Here is a 21,149-nt window from a genome sequence, read left to right as displayed (position 1 = left end):
CTGAAGGTTAAATCCTTAATTTGGCACTACTCACTCATGCCCCATCCCTGGGGCCCCAGTGTCCAAGGCCAGGTTGGATGGGACTTGGAGCAGCCTGCTCTAGTGGAAGGTGTCCCTGCCTGTGACAGGGGGCTGGAACTGGATGAGCTTTAAGGTCCCTTACAACCCAAACATTCTGTGGTTTCTGCCGTATGCAGCCCCTCTGCTAAACAGTACTGGAGAGAAAGGCAGAGGTTCACAGAAGATTCTGGTTTGCCTGTGGCCCAAGCACAACATGAATGTGATTTTCAAAGATCTCAAATCCTATGCTCCTGAGCAAGCCTGTAAAACCCAGTTCAAGCAGGAAGCTGCACAGATGTTATGAACTTTAAAAAAGCTGGAGCAAAAGGCAGCAGAGTACCAGGAGACTTCACCCTCCTGTCCCACCCCACCACAAAAAGCTGGAGAGAATTTCTCCCTGCACTTCATCAGACTTTCAGGACCAGCTTTTGAACATGAACAGTGTAACGCAGACTGCTGGCAGAACAGGAGGCACCCCATGCAGGGGGAGCTTTGATTTAGGTGGGTGAGGGACTCACCCTCCCTCCTCCTTCCTTCCTCCCCAGGTCCAGATGTGCAATTCAGAACTGGCTGTATGCTGCAGGAAATAATGCTGAGCCTGCAAACAGCATTTTATTCTTATTGAGGCTGAAGCAATTCCTGAAGAAGAAACAGAGCTGGAATCATCAAACTGTCATATACTGAATTTCTCCTTCCCTGCCTGTCACACCTGGCAAGCCTTAGAGCTTTGTCAGAAAAACATCAAACCTCTTCCCAAGACAGTTGTTCATTATGAACCCCACTGATTGCAGAAAGGCTCCCACAACACTCCTGTCTCTTTGTGTCCCCCTTCCAGCATGCTGAGAGGAGCTGGAAAAACAGTGCTGCTGTCTAGTCTGTACCTTCTCTTTGCCCTGATGGGTGATGTAAAAACTCAAAGCTGTCAGTGACCTCTCTGGGCAAGACAAATTTCCAACGTGCCTGACCAAGCTATAGAAGGCAGGAGGTAAGGAGGGTCCCACAGCAGATTCGCAGGCTGCTCCATTCCTTGATATGCCTCTTGTTCCACTGGTCAATCCCCTCCACCTCAAAAAAGCCCCAACTCTCCCCTGTAACTCCTTCACAAGGCTAAAAACCTCATTCAAGTCAGAAAGCTCCAGTAGGTTAGTAGCCTCTGAGGCTTCCATGACTCAATACAACATTCAAGTTGTGCTACTGATAGGCTCTGATGCCCCCATAAGTCCCCATCTATTTCTTAATTTCCCTTCACCTTCCTCCCAACATTTCAACTTTAAATTGTAAATCTTTGTTTAAATTGTGCATTAAATGTCTTACCACATTTCCACAGCCAAACACCTCATTATTGGTGGCTTCTGAACAGGAGGAAATAAAAGCTTATATTTGTCCCTTGGCCAAGACAAATGCTTTGCGGACAGAAGGCTCTGTGTTCTCTCATTTCCTTGGCAGGACTAACAACCTTGGCCACTTCAGGGGAGCCTACTGCATTAGCAGGGGGGAAGGGAAAAAAGGAACAAGCAAAAACCAATGAAAACCAACCAGCAACAACAACAAAAGGCTCCAGAATGGTCTGGTGTGGTTGCAGTGAGACAGAGCACAGGTTAGAACAAAACCTGGAGACAGCAAAAGGATCAGGGTATGTTAGAATGGAGAACTGAGGTGAAGGGAAGAGGGGCTGGTCTGCTGAACAACAGCTTCTGAGACAGCACAGCCAACTGCAGCAGCAGAGCTGTTTGGCTCCTGATAGCCTTCAAGCTGAAACTCCTGGTGCTGTATCACCATCAGGGTCCCAGAGCCCCTTTCGCACCCCTGCATCCTGTGTCCCATCAAGTCAGAAGGATGAGTATGAAACAGAGCAGATAGATCATAGACTACCAAGGTGAAAGGGACCTCAAGGATCATCTGGTACAACCTTCCTTGGCAAAGCATGACCTAGACTAGATGGCGCAGCACCCTCTCCAGCTGGGTTTTAAATGTCCCACCACCATAGATGGTGTTCACTCCCTTGGTTGAAGGTTCCTGCATTTCTGTACAGAGCTCTGGAGTTGTGCAGTGAGCCCAACGCAGCCTGTGCACCCCATCTACTGCTCAAGCATCAATCCTTGGTCCAGCACATCTCTGGAAAAACTCAGACCTGCCCTGGATTCGTTATAGATCCACTCACAGCAGTAAATCTAGTGACCAGATGAGGGTGGACACCTCTGCTATGTGCACTGGACTAACGAACTGCAGAAGATGCTTCTGGATACTCCACAGTCCAAACCTAGTTACTGCTTTGGCCAAGCTGGTGGGCATCAAAAACTCTTGGATGAAGATAGAGGACTCTGCTAACAGGTGAAAACACAGATTTTGTTTAGCATTCCCACCTCTCATATTACGTTGTTCTCTGTTTGGGGTGGGCTGCAGGAGAATGGAAGAAAGTTAAGTCCTGTTTATTGCTGATGGAGTTGTTACGAGTTGTGTTCTAGTACGTGATTTAATTTCTTTAGGAAACATTAAGCTCCTTATGCCTGGAAGCACCTTCTGCTTTATGCTCTTGCTTCAAGTATAGAGGATGCTCCAGTAGTGAGCAGAGGTGATGAAAATGGTTGGAGTTAGTGCAGAGAGGGCAGCAGCATGATATGGCCACATAGGTTTTGCCATCCCAAGTGCCGCTTGGTCAGTCTTCACAAATAAATTCAATCTTAGAGAAATACCTAAAGGTAAATTCATCTTTGCCAGCCAAAGGGCTCTCTAAAAGGAATGCTCATGAAAACGTTCACTTTCAATGAACCTAAACATCCTTAAGCTATTTTCCTGAAGCACTGACAGCTTGGTGAGCTCTTAGTTGGCTTGCGGTTCACCTCTGCACCAGCCCACAGAATCACCAAAGTTGAGCTCTCACCTCTTTTAGCCCCATCTAATTATGCAACTTAACTACAGTGAGAACAAGAGTTTTGCTGAATATGCAAGAGTCTCGGCAGCATATTTTGATGCAGGGAGACAGAAGGAAAAGGCTATTTTGGTTAAAGTTCAAGCATTTCTATGAGGCTTGGCTGATGTGGAAGAGACAGAGCCCTCTGCGGTGTATCTGAAGTCAAATCCATTCTCCTTGTGTGTCTTGGCTCTGCCCACATCTACCTGAACAGAAAGCTATAAATCTTGGTCATTTTCCTACCCATTTTTCTTCAGGACTGTAGTTCATTAACTACAAGAAACACAGTTTCATTAATGTGCATCAACCACTGACTTTCCCATTACCACTGCTGTCTCCAATCAAAGAATCATTTATGGAAAACAAGGGCAGAGGGAACAACACGCTTTGGCAGCTTTAAGATTATCTGCCTAAAGCTTTGCACCCTCTGTCTTATATTTTTATGTTAAAGTATCACAAGCTATTACCATATTTTTCATTATTATTTGTGGCACTAAATGCTGCAGCACACAGTGCCAGATGGCTAATATTCAGAGGAAAAATAATGCAAGGCCAAGCTTAGAAAGGCTCAATGAGAACGTAACAGCATGTCTTCAGCCTACTTTCCTATTGCACGCAGTTAAAATATTAGCAGACTTAAAAACTGGGTTTCCAATTTAGAAGACTAACATACTATAGAATTATATACATGCATATATACATATGTTTACATATGTACATATAAAAAAGTTAATCTCTTTATATTTATTTGCATGTTTCAAGGGTCTTCACTCTTTAGAAGGTTATTTTGACCAGTAGAGAAAACCAAATCATTTCAAAATGCATTAAGACCTTCAGCAGACCCCTTTTTTCCAGAACCCCTTATTGGTACAAAATATATATTCTTTTAAATATATAAACAGCTTGAGTCCTAAACTTAACCAGATGGAAACGTGCCTACAAAGAGTTGGAGCTAATTCAGAAGAGACTGACAGCCAACAGATGAGCCAATTTAGACCATCCTATGCCAAAAATGGTCAATCATGTTATCTTATGTGTGACTCTAATCTGGCAGATGCCAACTCCATCCAAACAACTTCAAGCATCTTTTTGGAAGACAGGATTATTTTACACACACTTTAAAAAAAAATCATAATAATGCTTGATTTTGCTGGAAACATTCCATTGAGTTTCAGCATTTTTCAGTAGAGAGTTTTATTAATTTATTTTAAGGATAAATCTTTGGGGTTTTTTAATAGCCTGACAGAATAGCCTTTGTTGGATGGGGAAGCAGCTGATTAAAACCATACTAAACTGCAGTTCAGTGACAGTCCCCCATTTACTTAAATATTAATAAAAGGAAAGCTTTACACCTGTGCAACACAATTTAGTTTCTTTCTGTAGGCAAAATGGTCCCTTTCAGAAACGCAAAGAAACACGAGGGTAAGCGCAGGGGAAATGTACTTCCTGCACCTCTCACCATCACCCCCCAAATTAAGACTAAATTAAAACCAAAGAACATTTTCCTACAGTGAGTGATCACAATAAGTTGTTTTCTTACATAATTTGTAATTCATCGTCTTTCAGTGAATTTTATAGTGGGTTTTTTTACCTTCCAGAAGACACATTGACAGATGTGTCGTTCATCTGCCTCAGATGGTGGCAGATGACCTCTTCCTCTGTCTCACTATATCCTCTACATCCCCCTTCTAGGAAATACAGCACTTCTATGCCTACATTTTCTTCCTTCTTGCCCCTAATTTGAATGAGAATAGCTAAAAAAAAAGAAAAGAAAACAACCCCACACTAAGTTATTAGTCCACTCTGGCAGTACAGGACCATTCAATTCATTCTCTAGTGCATCGCATAACCTGTATTTCAGCCCTGTCTCTCCTCTCAGTTTGGTCTCTGTTTAAACTCAGCCTGAATTTTAGCTTTACACTAAAGCCCTAGGAGGTCTCAGGTGATGAGATTTCTCTATCTGTTCAATTGAAAGCTGCAGAAACCAGTGTAATCACTTTGCAGATCATCATCGTTGACAGGACACCCGGAAAGGCCACTTTTAAAGAGATAAGCATCTTCCAATCTACTGTTTCCAGCCAGAATCAGGTAAGGCTTTTCTTCCAAAGAGGAGCACAGCAGTCCTGCCAGATTGCCAAGAAGACACACCCAAACTGCAGGCTATCACATGCAAAGATGCGATTTCTTTTTCCATTCGTACAGTAATTGCATTGCCTGCGTGAAGTTACTGAACCTCACGAGGCACAGGGGAGTCAGGCCATTATCTGTGGGACATACTGCAAGGTCTCAATTCCCAACCTTTTTATAGTGCCTTTTGTGATGATTGCCCCAAGATTTTGAGATCTACAGACATTAATCTAGACTGAAGTCTAGACATTGGGAAGGTTTTAGAGATCCTTCTTATAGGAGAAGCATGTATTCTCAGTTCGGTGATCATTTTCTTACAGCGTGTCTGCTTCTCTTCCGAAGGACAGTGTCAAGATGTGTATGAGCGATGAGCCTGACTGCAGATGTTGACTTTGCACTGGAGGCATCTCTGGCACAACAGGTCAGTCACATTGAAGAGAGTCACAGATGCACTTCCCATGCATAGAACATGCATGGTTTCGGCAGATGAAAACGCCGGGGTTGAGGTAACCACACCGTGCTCACACCAAACCTTTCTCTAACTCACTATAGTTTGTATGTTATTGTTAAATCATAGAATCATCTAGTTCCAACCCCTCTGCTGTGGGCAGGGACACCTCACTCTAGACCATGTTGCCTAAGGCTCTGTTCAATTTGTCTTTGAACACTGCCAGGGATGGAGCATTACTTGTTTTGGTAACCTGTTCCAGTGCCTCACCGTTCTCACAAGGAGAATGTCAGTTTACTGTTTGTTATATTGTGCTTGTACCTTGGCAGCACATTGGGCTCCACTCTAGTGGACTTCTAAGACATTTCAGCTAATCCTTAGAGTAGTATTTTTAACACTTTCCAAACCCAACCACCACATCAAACCATATCATATGCTGCAGGCTCATTCACAAAGATCACTTCCCAGTCTGCATAGGGGAGCACCTTCAAGGTGGCACACAGGTAGGATCAGAGATGCTCTGTTGCAACCTTACCCAAGATTGGCAAGAAGGTATGGGACCCTTGGAAAGAACCACAAAAGGCTCAGTAATAAGCACTTTAGGACAGGTGTGTATTAAACCAAGTAGATGTTGCCTATGAAATATATCACAGAGAAAACTTTGTTCCACTGCAGCAAACCATATACTTCAGCCTCAGGGCGTAACAAACTAATCTAGGAAACAATCTTTTCTTGTAGAGAGACACAGCTCTTCTACTTGATGGGTCACACATACACATCTTGCACATTCAAGGCCTTTTACACATCAGTGACACACGTGTGCCTCTGAGCTGACAACTCCTCTAACACTGTCCATTTCATTTTACATTGTCACCGAGTTGCTTTGAACCATAAAGCATGTGCTCGCTTCCCATGCAGACAGCGCTGGGCACGTCACAGCACTCCACAGCAAGGACTCCATGAGGTTCCTCTCATCTCCTCTTCTGTTCCCTGCAAAGTTCACAGGCTAACTATTTTCACTTCATTATCTCCTGCAGTCAGAGAGAAATAATCTGTTGAGTAACTTCTTTCTCACCTGGCTCAAGTGTTAGGAATGTTGCATGGTCATTTATATAGAAATTCACCTGGGTCCATGAGGAAGACTTTTGGCTCCCACTCTGGAACACAACCACTCCATTTCCATGAAATATCACTTGCATCTCACTCCAGTCAACAGGAATAAAAGCACCCGTCTTTAACAGATGTCATGAACAGTTTCCAGATTGCCACAGCTTTCCAACGTTTTCTAGTTGATTGTTAGTACAAGATTCCTGTAAGTCATCAGCCAGCGATGCAGCCTCTTGCTCTGCTCATCGTGTTCCGACTGATGACGTGAGCTGTCAGACTGCAAACTCAAAGTTGTCAAATAGCTATAATTTGCAGACTTGGTAAAAGAGTTTCAAATTCCTTTGAGCAAAGGACTTCAGAAATGTGTTCAGTGGAATTTAGGGCCTGTGAAAGTCGGTGCAGTTTTCTAGATGGAGCAGGGTCTCCATAGGACAGCACAATGTCAGTAAAGCAGCTTTGGTCTAAGTCAGAGCCCGCCATTAGACATGAGTTTATATTCCCACTGAATGAATTACCACAGAACCTTTAAAGTCCAAGTCTAAAACCACAGTCATTGTAGGATTTGCTTTTCTAGACACCTATTAGAATCACTTGGACATTTATTTGCTAGAACTTCACTACTTTCCAGTAGATTAAGTAACAGCTAGAAAGCTTTTGGCCTTAAAATAAAGCAAAACCCACAACAGAAAGCATTTTTTGTCAGCTTCTGGGGCGGATCATACATTGCAAAGTAGTTTTCTGTATTCCCCTTCTGTTTTCACAAGCGTTACTTGCATTTGACTGTCAGCTACTCCTATGCTGACTAAATCAGATAATCTCAGTATCACAGTCCACCCTTGGTTGTTTCCTGTTCCTCCTATTAACTGTGGTCTCTGTGCTTATATTTAGTATATACATATGTACCCAGGGCTTGGTGGTGTAACACGATGGCCTTATCTGTGTAAATCAGGAGCTGAGAATTACTCTCTTGTGAATTACATACACATCTCCTACAAGCTTATACCAAATGTTCTAAGCACCCCACTCTGGTGCGTGTTGTACTCAAGGTGTGAGTTACAGGCTAGTGTGGGTAAAGTACTTTCCAGATTGTGGCTTAGAGCTGCTGCATGATGGAAGCATCCAGCTAAGCCTGACAGAATTATAGCACCAGATGTACAAACCTGTGACACAAAAAGCACAAAGGAAGTCTTAGAACCACTTTGTGGTACAGAGTATTTTGTGACTTGAGAATCCAACACCCAATGGAAATTCCAGACACCAGTTTTGGTGAAATTTGGAAATTCCAGTAGTTCAGGCACCAGCAACTGCTTTTAAAACCCATCCTGATGGCCCACGTGCTGCTAGCATGTACAGGAAACCTCTTGTCTGGGGACAGGTAAATCTTGCCCACGCTGAGATTCAGGAGGTAACATTTCAACATGGAGTTCTACACTTGGGGAAGGAAGGTTTCTGTGGTCAGCTAGAGATCTCCAACATCAAAAATTCTAGGGGATTGATAAGAAAGCATAAGGCTAATGGGACTGAATTCAGTCACCTCCCCATGTTACAGCTACACAGCACCCAAACACCCGTTTCAACAGGCAGGGATGCAATTTGCAGCAGCACTAAGCAGAGCTAAAGGGTTCTGGTAAACACTAATTTTCAGTGGACATGACATTTAGAATCATTCTCTCCACACTGAGAGAGCTGTGTGCATGTACCACTCTCTGCAACACTACCTCCGACTGTTTTGGAAGCACTGCTACACAGAGATGCTCCTGAAAATTAGATGCCTGTAGAACTCAATACAGAAGCCAGAGTGGACAAAAGCCAGCACTGAGCAGGCTGCTGTTGTCAGCTCCCTCCTATTTCAGGCTACTTCCCTGTCCAAACTGGAAAAGCAGATGCTGTGGCAAAGCTCCCCAGGCAGTGTTTCATAAAGCAAACCTCTCCCCACAAAAAAGATGTGGCAGGAGAGGTCCAAAGGTAGCACAAGGACCTTCACTGTGCAGCATCTCACCCCACCCCACCGAGGTGACCTGGTGAGGTCCTTCAGAAGGCAGCGCTTCTCTGCAGCATGCGAGGGACAGAAGCCATTATTTCAAGTTTACAGACAGGATTTAGGGAGAGTTACAGCCCAGATATGGGGAGAGGGGAGGAAGGACAGGGAACAGAGCAAAGTAAGGTGATGTTTAAGGAGAAGCAATCAGCTTGCATGCAAAGCTGCAAGAAAAACTGCTAGCAGCCACTGTTGCACAAAGCCAGGATTAGCATTCAAAGCTTGCAGTTAAGGGACTGAATTTAGAAAACCTTCCTTCCCCTCTAACCCACATTCACCTCTCATGGATTTCTCTTCCTCTGACATTTATATTTAAATGCTGTAAAAATACTGTTTAAAAAAGTCACTGCACTGAACGTAGGAAACCATTTGCTCAGGCAAATGACATTTCAGGAGCATCCTTTATAGTCACTCCATGGTCTAGACACATCACACAACACTGCACATCACTCGATTCCCTCCACACCCTCAAAGATAAACTTCAGGTGTTCCATGATGCAATTTTTCAGGTTACTAATCTTGTCAAGTCCACAGTCTCCACTTCAATTCCCAGATATATTCTTAGTCTGTATTATTAGATCTCATAGCAGCCTTCCGGTACCCGAAGGGGGCCTACAAGGATGCTGGGGAGGGACTCTTCATTAGGGACTGTAGTGTAGTAGGGTAGTAGGTTAAAATTTAGACAGGGGAAGTTTAGATTTGATATAAGGAAGAAGTTCTACTGTGAGGGTGGTGAGGCACTGGAATGGGTTGCCCAGGGAAGTTGTGAATGCTCCACCCCTGGCAGTGCTCAAGGCCAGGCTGGACAGAGCCTTGGGTGACCTGGTTTAGTGTGAGGTGTCCCTGCCCATGGCAGGGGGGTTGGAACTGCGTGATCTTAAGGTCCTTTCCAACCCTAACCTATGATTCTATGATTCTGTATTGTACACTTTACGCACACACAGAAGTCTGAATTCAACCGTTAAAAAGTCTAAAGTCTGCCAAAAATCCTTCTCTTGTTAATGCTGAGGGTGTTTATACTATTCCATTCTCTTGCTAATGCTGCAGTAAACCTCACCGTAACACAGCAGTGTGCGCTTGCAGCCCAGAAACCAACCGTATCCAACAACCAGATTCAACACGCAGTATCCCAGGTTGGAGGCTCTTTCCTTTAGCACCTGCAGGACAGCACACAGCAATAAAATATGGAGATGGATTTTTTACAAGGACTTGTAGAGACAGGACAAGGGGGAATGGCTTTAACCTGCCAGAGGGGAGACTGAGATGAGCCCTTAGGCAGAAGCTCTTCCCTGTGAGGGTGCTGAGGCACTGGCACAGGGTGCCCAGAGAAGCTGTGGCTGCCCCATCCCTGGCAGTGTTCAAGGCCAGGCTGGACATACACATGGAGCACTCCTGCACAGCACCATTACAAGATTTAAAGACGATTAAATGAAGCTTTAGGAACAACTGCAGGAAGTTCATCCCACTGCACCTGAACATACCCAGCCTGCTCCAGGATCTCCCATCCCTTCGTCCCAGACATACTATACACTCCACAAGTGGAGCTTGGTTGTTGTGGGGCAGTGACAACAGGACCGGTGGCTATCGCTGCTCTGGCTTATACAGTAGAACTAAGTGTAAATAAAAACAATTCCCTGCTTTCTCATTTGATAATGAGAATCCACAGTTACAGCTGCACAAAACCAAAATCCAGGCAGTAATTACACACAATGTCATGTCAAGGGCTCAAGGAAATACTCAAACCAGATCTACTTCTATTGTTCATAAGTTAAAGAGCTTACATTTGTAAAAATACAGTGTTTTAAAGTAAGAAACAGTCAAGCTTTTAACAAGGATTTGCATTCTCATCAGCAAGATGAGTCTCACAAGTGCTCTTCATGTGATTTTGCAGCTCCAAACACAGAAAATTAAGGGGATACAGAAGCTGAGTGGCAACAGAACTCAGGTGCAGTACACGAACTCACCTTTCTGATGGATCACCTGGAATTCAGACGCCTCATGCTAACCCACATCCCCATCAGCTGTTCTCTGCTTCACTCCTGTCACCAAGCACTGCAAACAAATGCTTTTACTGAGAAAGCCAATTCAGAGCTTCCCTTTTGGAGGGGAAAAGCCATGATTCCATAGCTGTTATTAAAATCACTGCTATTCATATTCCACACCACTGTTTCCTCTGGAAACTGCTGCAAAGCTGGAAGAGCCATTTTGACAGGACACCCATTTCTATTCACAAAGATAAATCCTTTATTTCGTAATAATTCTCTATACAGAGCTGAACAACGGGAGTCAGGGTAAGAAGTCTTCCAGCAGAATACTTACATGCTGGGATCTTAACCTGGCCTTTTTGGTTGTTCTTGAACATCATCTCACTGTACAACGTAATTTTTACATTTCCATTCTGAAAAGAAAACCTGAACATAACTTAAAACCTCAGTGGTAAGAGATGTAGGTAACGCCTAATCCATGTAACAGGAAACGCAGGGATCATCTCCAAGTAGCATATTATTAACATCCATTTGTTAGGAGCGAAATGACCTCCCCACCAAGCAGTGATTCAGTTTTCTAACTTGGAGGTTAGAATTTCTTGTCTTGTGTCTTCAAATCTTGTGCCTAATGAGTTTTTACATGGGAATTCAATTCTCTAAGCTCATAGTTAATACATGAATAGACACTGCAAGAAGCAGCCCCTTTTTAACACGCATTTTTCACAAACATGTCTCTTTTAACAACAGAGACTGGGAAGGGGGGGAAGGAATAAATGGCTTTTTCTACTCTAAAATTGCAGACAGATTCTTATAATGGTAATAACAACTTGGATTTTGAAAACCAACCAGCTAAAAGTCCAGATTATGGAAAGCTGCTGTTTGGAAAAGTGATGCTTAAGCTTAGAGAAGAGCAGAATCACCCAGATCCACAGAGGCCATGAAAGAGCTCCCAAATCTGTGTTCTGTAAGAAACTGCACAGCTTCATAAAGAGATGCCACATATACTGTCTTAAGAGTCAGAGCACTACAGCAGGAGGCTCTCCAAAGCCATTACCCTCCCATTCAGTGTTTTAAACATCTGCTTCTAATGCTGATGCTTGAGTCATAGTATATGAAAACAAAAACTAAAACCAAAGAGAGCACAAGCTTTACCTTCTAGCAGACAAGAAGTCACCAAGTATTGCTCTGAGGTGCCACTCACAAGCCAAACGTTAACACTCACCATGTTGTCTAAGACCTGCAAAGTCCATCCCCAGTGATGAAATGCACCAGCTCTCAGCTGAGAACTTCCCTTCACAATCAAATTTAGCATTAAAACGGCTTTTGGATGCAGACACCAAGAACACCAGCTTCTGTGCTCTCTGCTGGCAATTACTAGGATGTCCAAGCCCTACAACATGGAAACCTGATCACTGAGGGAAAACCCCGGCACTTCTCCATCTTTCAGACCACTGACATTCCTCATACTGGTGCCAAAGGAAAGAATTGCTAGGATTGCAATATTACAATTTACAGCCTTTGCACATTATCTGCTGCATACAACAGTGGACAAATACTCTATTCCACAAACTGGCTCGTGGGGGTGGGCAGGGACAACACATGGTTTGGTTTTTTATTATCCACAACATAGGAAAGGGAGAGGCTTCCTGAACAAAGACTTTTTAACAAACCTTTGCTAACCATTTCTAGCAGTTCAGATAACTGCAGCTTTACAGTCAACCTTAGCGCTGTCAGGAACTAAAAAAGGAGACAATTAGTGGAAAGAAAAGGAAGATTGTAAGCTCGAATCCTGAACTGCTGCTGCATGAACAAGGATTCGCTTTGCTTCTGCACTCCAAGGACGAACGAAAATAAGCCCTTGCATTCCATATACTTTTAAGATCATTTGTAACTGGAGATTGGCTTTTTCACCCATTATTTTACCAAAGTGAGTAACTAGCAGAAAATGTAGCAAAGGTTTCAGTCCCACTAAGGTACTGTTCCGTCTTTAGTTGCAGTGTGAGGGTGTAACACAAGGAAAAGAAACACTATTTGCGACTATGTTTCCAGAAGCATCAGATTCAGAGCTTTGCTGGTGCCCCCACTGAGAAATCCCGCAGCTGATCTACAAGCATAACTGTCTATCAGTGTAATCATACTGGTGTAATTCCCCAGGGAAAAAAGTTATTTTTCAACATAGGGAAATAGCTTTATTTTTAAATTCAACATGAAGAATTACACCAGAATAACCAGTGACAAATAGGGGGAATTTCCCTGAAGAGCTAAGGCCTAAAAATACAGCCTGTCTTGGTGGGTTGAAGTTGCTCTTGGCTGGACCTCAGGTGCCCCTGAAACCTCCCCATCAGTGCCCTCCTCAGCTGGATATGGGAGAGAAAATATAACAAAAGGCTCCTGGGTTGAGATCAGGACAGGGAGATCACTCACCCGTTACTGTCATGGCAAACTGGACTCTGTTTTGGGACATCAGTTTAATTTATTGCCAATTAGAGTAGGATAATAAGAAATAAACACATCTTAAAACACCTTTTCCCCACCCCTCCCTGCCTCCAGGGCTCCACCTCACTCCCAGTTTCTCTACCTCCTCCTTGAGTGACACAGGGGGACAAGGAATAGGAGTTTAGGTCAGTTCATCCATCACATGTCGTCTCTGCTGCTCCTTCCCCCGGCTCCAGCATGGGGTCTTTCCCATGGGATACAGTTCAGGAACTTCTCCAATGCGAGTCCTTCTCACAAGCTGCTCCAGTGTGGGTCCCCTCCACGGGGTGCATCCTTCAGAATCAAATGTCTCCAGTGCGAATCCCCTGTGGGGTCACAAGTCCTGCAGCAAACCTGCTCCAGCACAGACTTCCCATGGGGTCACAGCCTCCTTCAGGCATCCTCCTGCTCCAGCTTGGGGTCCTCCATGGGCTGCAGGGGGATATCTGCTCCACTGTGCACCTCCATGGGCTGCAGGGACACAGCCTGCCTCACCACGGGCCGCACCACAGGCTGCAGGGGAATCACTGCTCTGGCGCCTGGAGCACCTCCTGCACTGACCTCGAGGTCTGCAGGGCTCTTTCACAGTCTCACTCCTCTCTTCTGCCTGCTGCTGCTGTTGCACAAGTGTTCCCCCCCCGCCTTCCTAAATATGTTACCCCAGAGGTGCTACCATTGTTCCCGATGGGCTCAGCCATGGCCAGCGAGTCCACCTTGGAGCCATCTGGCACTGGCTCCCCCAGACAAGGGGAAGCTTTTGGCAGCTTCTCATAGAAGCCACCCCTATAGGCCCCTGGCTACCAAAACCTTGCCACACAAACCCGATACACCTGCAGTGTCCTGCAAATCACAAAGACTGAGGTTTCTTGCCACTGAAGAGGTTTTGACTATGGACATGAGGAGATTATTACAGCAATGCTTTTACCATTATCAAGGTCATTTTCTCATACATTAATGACATAATAGAAATTTATGGAAGTCTTTATTGAATCTTAATTGCGCCCCAGGACCACGACTGAAATAGAAAAGGGACTGAATTCTGCTTTGACTACTACAGCAGATGCTGAGGGTACAGAATCTTTGATTTCAAACTCTTGAATTTAAGGGCAGCTTCAAATTCTTCATATTCACATACAACATGGTGGTGGTTTTCTGTGAAGTCACAAAATACTCTGTCACTTGCAGATTCCTGACAGCTCTGTTAGTTCTCTTTTAGAGTAATCCCAATGCATGGTCTGATAGCCCAGTATGAAAGGTGTTTTTGAAGGGTGAGATGGCTAATTCCAGTATTTATTGCTACTAGAAGCCTCTGATATTTTGTGGGGCTTTTCTTATTCTTTACAAGGAAGAACATTTTAAACCAAAATACCACTGAAGAATTTATATTGCATTTTCCTCTCTAGCAAATGAGTTCAAATTAGCTCAATTAAAATTGTGACATTTATCAACCATTAATGATGAGAAATAATGTAAATTGAGGACAAATCTGTTTACAGTTTAATAATCCACCTCAAGCACCTGCCAGGAAAGTTTACCAATGCCTAAAACCTGCCATAAATTACACTCTTAGTTGAGAAGTCTGAAGTTTTTGAAGCAGCTCACCTCCTGCAGATGCCACTGAATATCAGAGATTCCTAAAGATGAAAAAATAGAACTCTTTTGGTTGAAATTATGTCCCTCTGAGAAACTGTAAAAACCCAAAAACTGTAAAACCCAGGGAGTTTTTGAACGCTGACTTAAAAACAAGAGCTTCACTGTCATCTTGTGCATCCTTAACCTCTTAGACAAGATTAAGCCGAGATCATACTTAGCATGAACAGTTTCCACAGCCTTTCACACTATTGGTGATCTCTTCCTCTAGTTTCTTCCTTTCCTCCTCTTTGGATATACGATTATTCCTCTCTTCCCAGTTCGGATGGTTATGACTATTGAGTACTTTGCTGCTCTGTGTGTGCCACATTTCATGGTAGAGATTGTTAGGACTTGCAAGGAGGTCTGTGTGTCTACCACGTTCCACAACTTTACCCTGTAAAAGAAGAGGAGTAAGTCAGCAATCAATATTAACAGATCCGTAGGAATGTAAATGCTTGTCACCCAAACCAAACGTATTTGTCTTTGCTCGATAACAAATACACACGAAGAAGCTAAAAGAGCACACAGGGAGGGATTTGTACTAGATTAAGCAAAACACATTTAAAATCAAATCCTAAAAACCGTTAGTGTAAATTGTGGTTTTAGATGGGTGCTCAGTAACTGGTGTCACTGCCATTATGAAAACTGAGTGAGCAGCTCGGTTCATCTGTGCTGTTCTCAAGAGCAAAGATGATGTATTGCCTATCACTGTGGAGATGGGAAGGAAGAGTTGGGGAGGAGAACTCAAATCCTACAGACAGCAAAACACCACCACTCTTCAAAAAAACAGACTCATCTTTTTACTGTGAGATACACATTTTACATTCAGCAACCTCAAATGAAAACAATGCACTCCTTCTCCAGCTGTTATTTCTTTTGGGAAAAGACAGCATTATACAGACAGCTACATGGATTTTATATTAGAACTAAATTCGGATCTACAATTAAATCTACCTCCTTGTGACAGCTGCTGATGAACACGCTGGGAAAAAAACTGGGTCTTGTCACTTCTATTCCTAGTCGTGCTGGTGGAATCTGAGCAAGCACACACTTGACCAGCCTAACTGCAAAATGTATCTTAAACTTTCAGTGGTTAATTTCCAGAGTTCACTGTAGTAGAGCCTAGGCTTTGAATTATGGTCTCTTTTTTCTTCAATGAGTCTTGAACAATCATACAAAAGACCATTAATACAATGTTTACTCACTCAAGAATTATCCTGATTTTACCTAGGCAAAAGGTGCTGAAATGATGATGCCCTATTCCCATTGCTAAGGAAAACCAGCCACAATCATCTTGTCTCATCTCCACTGCTGAGCCTCATTTATCTGGTTGTTAACGCAGCACTCATCAATCAAGCTGGGATGACAAGAGGCAACCTTCTGCTGAGAAGATGCCACCTGAAGCAGTCGGGCACCGCAAGTGATGCACCACGCTGCCTGACTCGTTCACAATCTTCATTATACTGACACCAGTCATGAAAGCGAGCACCCTAACTGGTTTACAGTTTGAGGTTGTGCTTTTATTTTTAATGTAACAGCTACACTCTAACACAAAACACACTCGCAGTAAGCTGTGAAAACTTGCCTCGAAAACAAAAAGCCGCAGATTGCCTCGTAACATGTTAAAAAACACTTGCAAGATGCTTTAACGTGCAGTTCCATAAAGGATACACCTTAGGAAACGTGATCCAAACGAAAGAAAACTCCACAGAGCAGTACAAGTGAATTATTCTTTGAGAGTCATAGGAAGCTGAGATTTGTATGGCAAAGATAGTCATGAATGCCACCATTTCATAAGGCTTTGTTCCAATTCCCCATGAAATCATTTAATGTAGTGTAGGAATAATTTATTTTCTTTTAGAGATGCATATTTTAGTCACTAAATACACCTATGATCACAAGCATATAAATAGCACCTGAAAAAAGTGAATGCAGAGATATATTTAACATCCATTACCAGCAGATTAGAGCGCTGTATTTTCAGCATTATCAGTTAAAAGAGTAACTATGAAGTTAGAATAAAGACATGTGTTTATTTTAAATCTATAGCCAGATATGGGTAAGAGAACAAAACGAATTTAGGACAAGCTGACTATGAGATAACAGCTGCACAGTGATATGAGTAAATCAAATGTTGAAACTTTTTGTTTTCCTTACAAGAGATGCATACAGAGACGGAATAACCACACTTTTCTACAGGTACAATAGAGAATGATGATCAGATTTATAACATCATTAGACTGAACAACAGTTTAATCTGCATGGAAACAGAACATGCAGTCCTCTCTCCTTCCACTGAAAGAAAAAAAAATGGATGTATGTGAAAAATAGACACTCAATGAGTCCTGAGAATAAAGTGTAAATTGGGGGAACACATCAGGAAACCTAATCTGAGAGAAGCATGTAATAAATGAGATTTAAAATATATGCAACATTAAGCCAGTCCCAGAACATCAAGTGGAATTTGTAATCATCCATCCAAAGAACATGTAATTAAACGAACTATGCAAATGAAGTGAAAATAAAACATACAAGAATCACACATCCAACTGATAAACTTTGATTGTAAATACACAAAAAGCAAAGCTTGGGCTTTTAGAATTCTTCGATTTGGGTCATTCCCAAAGAACGAACTTTGGGGCTTGGTGGGAGTATAATGTTTCTAAATGGACACACAGACTCTCTAAACCAAACACTGCCATTACGTGAAGACAACAGATCCCAGGGTGATCACCTCACCTGATCCAGCACAATGATTTCATCTGCATCAACTACTGTTGACAACCTGTGAGCGATGAAAACTGATGTTCGGTGCTTCACCATGTCCCTCATGGCACTGAGAATATTCTGCAAGATTCAAAGAGAGACAAACTCTGACACACTCCTGGGTGGGAAACAAAACCTTGTCTGGAAATACACAAGTTGCTGTAAGTAAGGTTTGAGAAACATCTCCAGGGCTGCTGCAGCTTCACAGTAAGAAACAGCTACGAGTACCTACAAGAGAGTCCCAAGCACGAACTATCTGTGGCTCTGAGTATTTGCAGAAAACCACACATATCCCAAGGGACAAAGGAAGAGAAGTGTTACGTGACTGCAGGAAAAACTTCCCTATGCAGCCATGCTCAAAAGCAACACAAACAGCAGTAAAAGCATGTGACAAATAATAATACTTTCAAATCAATGAAAGTTAAAGAAAAAAACCCCTCTCAATATCATGTCAATATGGAGCATGTAGTTAAAGCAATCCTGAGAATTACCTATCCACAGCTTCCACCTTCCTCAACTGTATTCAGGTGAAAGCAGCACTAGTTGGGAATTTGTACCCTCACTACAATAACTGTCCACTTCATTCTTCCTGAAAAACACTTGCCTTTGTCTGAAAACATTCCCGTTACCAGACATACTTCTGTGGGAAGGACTCGTTTCATTTGCTGTCTTTAAAGCTCAGTTCTGCTGTGAAAGTTTCAGCTTTGCTTGTGATTCTTGCAATACATACAGCAAAACAAAAGAGAGGAAGAATCCAAGCAGCTTTCTGTAGGATTGTGTTATGAACATTTCTGGCCCAATGAGGAAGCTGTACTATGTCTGAGCGCTGCACTATACAGATGTATGGTGTGTACCCTGATTGTTTTCTATCTGGAAAAGGAAGGTAATTTAGTGATTACAGGTCAATAAATTTGCTCAATAATCTGCATAAGTGAACACAAACATAGCTCTAGCTCTAGTTTTTGATGACATTAGTTTGTGAAATTGCTGCTGGTGCTGAGAGCTTTTGTGCTTAAGCAGAGATGTATTTATGAAGCTTGATGCAGTTACTGTGGTCGTGTCACGACATCTGTGTCACAACACTCTGCTGTTTCACAGCCCTTCCTGTGAAAGGAATACAAATTAATACCAGCACTGCAGATCCCACCTACCTGATTTACAGCTCGGAAAGATGCTGCACAACAAACAAGAGGCTTTCTGCTCTGCATTATGTCATGATTATTTGTAAGACATTTTTAATGACTGCTAGATGTCACCTAAACATCCAGCAGTGGACTGGAGAGCTTCACACTTCATGGCCACCTGAAGTACTCGCAACAGCTTCAAAAGATAATTGTTTAAGAGTGACTGGGACCTCCAGAAAGTACAGCAGAAAATATACCCAGGGTTGATATTCTTCATTATGTCTAAAGATAGACAGACTCAGTGTCTCTGCTCTAGCCTTTAGGAAACCGGCTTAGACATAGAATCTCTTAATAATAATACCAGGAAAACACATGATAGCAATGTGGCAAAAAGAGATTTCTTTCTGGGAGGAAAGGAACAAGGAAAAAGAATCAGAATCAACCATCATTATACCACTTAAGTTTTGTATTTTTATATCCCCATTTACCTCTTCTGTAATTGAATCTAAAGATGATGTGGCTTCATCATAGAGAAGAATAAATGGCTCCTTTAACATTGCTCGAGCAATTGCAACTCTTTGCTTTTCTCCTCCTGAATGGGGGGAAAAGGGAGAAAAAGATAAAGTTACAACCATGATATTCTCAATTCATCAGCAGACAGGACTGGTTTTAGGGGTGGCTCTTTTTTTTTTTTTAAATATACATCATAGTTGCTACTGACAAAGGTCTCTACATGTTACATGAATTATCAGACAAGTTCCTGCTCTCTGGTAAATCCAAAGTGACTCAAGATTGCTTATCCTTTTAGAGATCCTTTCAGGTCTCTCCTTGAAATTCATCTAACTTTTCACTCCATAATGGCCCAGATTCAAAGCATCCCCAACAGCTTTAATCAGCAAACTTAATCAAAGAACACAATTAAAATGGTGCTGAAACCTGCCTTCATTATGCCTGTTGGCTTCTGATGTGACCAAGTTTCAGAGTAGTTTCCTCCCTTCACAATTCTCACAGCCAACATCTACTCAAGAATAACTTAGGACAACTTTTACAGTCAGGAAAATGTGCATTTGAGAACTAAAACCTGCTAACCATTTGGTATGCAATGCAAACATTTCACATTGGTGCTCTTGTCCTCCATTGTTTTATTCAAGACTTCAAAACATTCCATTTAATACCATTACATTCTTGTTAATGTTCCATTCCTATCAGGAGAGAACATGCTTTAATAAACCATTTAAAAGGCTGATGATAATGCTGCAGCTCAAATTTTAAACTTTGGCAGAACACAGTAGCAATTAGAATTGTACAATTTACTCAGTCTATTTTAATATATTCTCCCTTTCTCGCCTTTAAAGCATGTTCAAAACTCAGTTTGACAATACCCATGTTTGAAAGACATATTACAGTAACTAAATCCAAGGTCTTTCCTTGTATTTGTAGCATATTGATTTGTTTCATGTTCTTCCCCACTCATATTCAGGACAGCAGCATGTTAACCCTTCCATTTACACAGTCAGGGCTGGGGCTGTTACAGCTTTGTATTACAAAGCACTGAAATGGATTCTACTTGAAAAGGACAAAACAACTTGGATTTCATTATTTACTCTTGATTAAGCAGTCACTGAAACCAGTAAGAACTGCACTAAATGCTCACTTCACCATTTAAATTGGTAGAGTTCTCACTGCAACTAAGGCTTCTTTATGCCTATTTTTGTACCACACAAGCAAGAGAAACCACACTAGGGGATGGAAACTGAGATACTGAGCCTGTTATCCATGCTGCTGTACTGCCATGAGAGAGTCTTGTTTGCATTAAGGTTCTTGCCAACTATAAAAACAAATCCAGCACTTCTAAAGTATCAAGACAGCACTTCTAACATAGTTTCACAATGCCAACCCTCACAGAGGTAAACTGTTAATTTATTGGAGGAAAGGAATCCATAACATACCAAATTCTTGCATACAGGAAGAATCCAATTTACTTAAGACACTCACTTGCTGCACCCAACAGATTTATCTACTCACAGAACCAGGAGCCCAGATTAAGACTGCAGCCTTTATTGGCCCTACACATCACCACCACTGTTAACACATCCAAGAACCACATTAACTGCAACTGTGCCTTTCACACAGACACCCATGGTAGTGGTCCCCAAAACCTTTTTTTTCCCCCCACCACACATGTAAAATGCCTGGATTTTAAAGAGGGCCACTTAAATTCACAGAGCTCTCCATCCCCCTACTTCTCCCACAAAATATTATCTAAAATAGACAAAGAGAATCAGGACTTTAACTTTTTCTTAGAGGAGCGGTACAAGAAGCCTCACCCAACTTAAATCTTAAACAGATTCAGAAATTAATCTAATCTACACTTTAGAACAATTTAGGAAGCCATTCCATTATTCAGATTCCAAGTAACAGATGCTATATTTTTACAGAGCTACTGAAGGAACTCAGAAATATGCCTCTGACATTT

At 42.4% G+C, this 21,149-nt stretch overlaps 1 protein-coding gene and 1 long non-coding RNA gene across 3 annotated transcripts in view; one reads left to right on the top strand and one right to left on the bottom strand.

Annotated features, from left to right (window-relative positions):
* Positions 1-5,243: 5,243 nt before the first annotated feature.
* LOC133265351 (uncharacterized) lies at positions 5,244-10,701 on the top strand. The gene is made up of 3 exons (XR_009741935.1): positions 5,244-5,355; positions 5,441-5,604; positions 10,583-10,701. It is a non-coding gene; the product is annotated as an uncharacterized LOC133265351 (long non-coding RNA).
* A 3,415-nt stretch (positions 10,702-14,116) lies between these two features.
* The window catches only part of ABCB7 (ATP binding cassette subfamily B member 7), a 39,052-nt gene continuing 32,019 nt past the window's right edge, over positions 14,117-21,149 (bottom strand). For both annotated transcript variants that reach the window (XM_061445776.1, XM_061445777.1), the window contains 3 exons: positions 19,162-19,265; positions 17,523-17,630; positions 14,117-15,177 (listed from right to left, as the gene is read on the bottom strand). In XM_061445776.1, coding sequence (XP_061301760.1) covers positions 14,959-15,177; positions 17,523-17,630; positions 19,162-19,265 — 431 coding nt within the window. In that variant the 3' untranslated portion in view covers positions 14,117-14,958. The remainder of the gene's footprint in view (positions 15,178-17,522; positions 17,631-19,161; positions 19,266-21,149) is intronic.

This window comes from Pezoporus flaviventris, unplaced genomic scaffold, assembly GCF_033815535.1.
Source record: "Pezoporus flaviventris isolate CSIRO_AGI_PZ_B2104156 unplaced genomic scaffold, CSIRO_AGI_Pfla_v1 ptg000005l, whole genome shotgun sequence".
Classification (NCBI taxonomy): domain Eukaryota; kingdom Metazoa; phylum Chordata; class Aves; order Psittaciformes; family Psittacidae; genus Pezoporus; species Pezoporus flaviventris.
Note: the sequence above shows the minus strand (reverse complement) of the source record. Positions and strands in the feature narration are given on the sequence as shown.